Source organism: Mytilinidion resinicola (genome assembly GCF_010093595.1).
Source record: "Mytilinidion resinicola strain CBS 304.34 unplaced genomic scaffold BDZ99scaffold_33, whole genome shotgun sequence".
Classification (NCBI taxonomy): domain Eukaryota; kingdom Fungi; phylum Ascomycota; class Dothideomycetes; order Mytilinidiales; family Mytilinidiaceae; genus Mytilinidion; species Mytilinidion resinicola.
This window is the reverse complement of record NW_022985469.1, coordinates 445,533-446,336: the sequence shown is the minus strand read 5'-3', so window position 1 is coordinate 446,336 and position 804 is coordinate 445,533. Positions and strand designations below refer to the sequence as shown.

At 30.2% G+C, this 804-nt stretch overlaps 1 protein-coding gene across 1 annotated transcript; it reads left to right on the top strand.

Annotated features, from left to right (window-relative positions):
- Nucleotides 1-198: 198 nt before the first annotated feature.
- Nucleotides 199-618, top strand: BDZ99DRAFT_401754 (uncharacterized protein; the record flags this gene model as incomplete). Its single annotated transcript, XM_033716254.1, has 2 exons — nucleotides 199-281; nucleotides 543-618. Coding segments are annotated over 2 exons (159 nt in total), but the record flags the coding sequence as incomplete, so codon positions are not given.
- Between the last annotated feature and the right edge of the window lie 186 nt (nucleotides 619-804).

The following is an 804-nucleotide window of genomic DNA, read 5'->3' as shown; positions in this document are numbered from 1 at the left end:
AAAGTAGAAAAAATATATAAGTAAGCGCTGTAAAAGTATAAAAAGATACTTAGAGCAGAGTATATATTAATACTTAATATAGTTAATAACTTAGGCAACCTCTATAAAAACTAAAATAAGCTAGGTAAAGTAGAGAAGATATATAAGTAAGTACTATAAAAAAAGAAAAAGGTACTTAAGGTAGAGTATATATTAATACTTTCTATAATTAATAACTTAGGCGCCCTCTATATAGACCAGGACAAGCTAGGTAAAGTAGAAAAAATATATAAGCAAGCGCTGTAAAGGTATAAAAAGGCACTTAAGGCAAAGTATATATTAATACTTTCTATAGTTAATAACTTAGGCAACCTTTATAAAAACTAGGGTAAGCTAAGCAAGGTAGAGAAAATATATAAGCAAGCGCTATAAGAATATAAAAAGACATTTAGGGTAGAGCATATATTAATACTTAATATAATTAGGAACTTAGGCAACCTCTATATATACTAGGGCAGGCTAGGCAAGGCAGAAAAGATATATAAGCAAGCGCTGTAAGAAAGGGAGAAGGCACTTAGGGTAGAGTATATATTAATACTTAATATAGTTAATAACTTAGGCAACCTCTATAAAAACTAAGGCAAGCTAGGTAAAGTAAAGAAAATATATAAGCGAGCGCTATAAGGGTATAAAAAGGCACTTAAGGCAGAGTATATATTAATACTTAATATAGTTAGGAACTTAGGCATTTTCTATATAGGCTAGGGCAAGCTAGGCAAAGTAGAGAAAATATATAAGCGAGCGCTATAAGGGTATAAAAAGGCA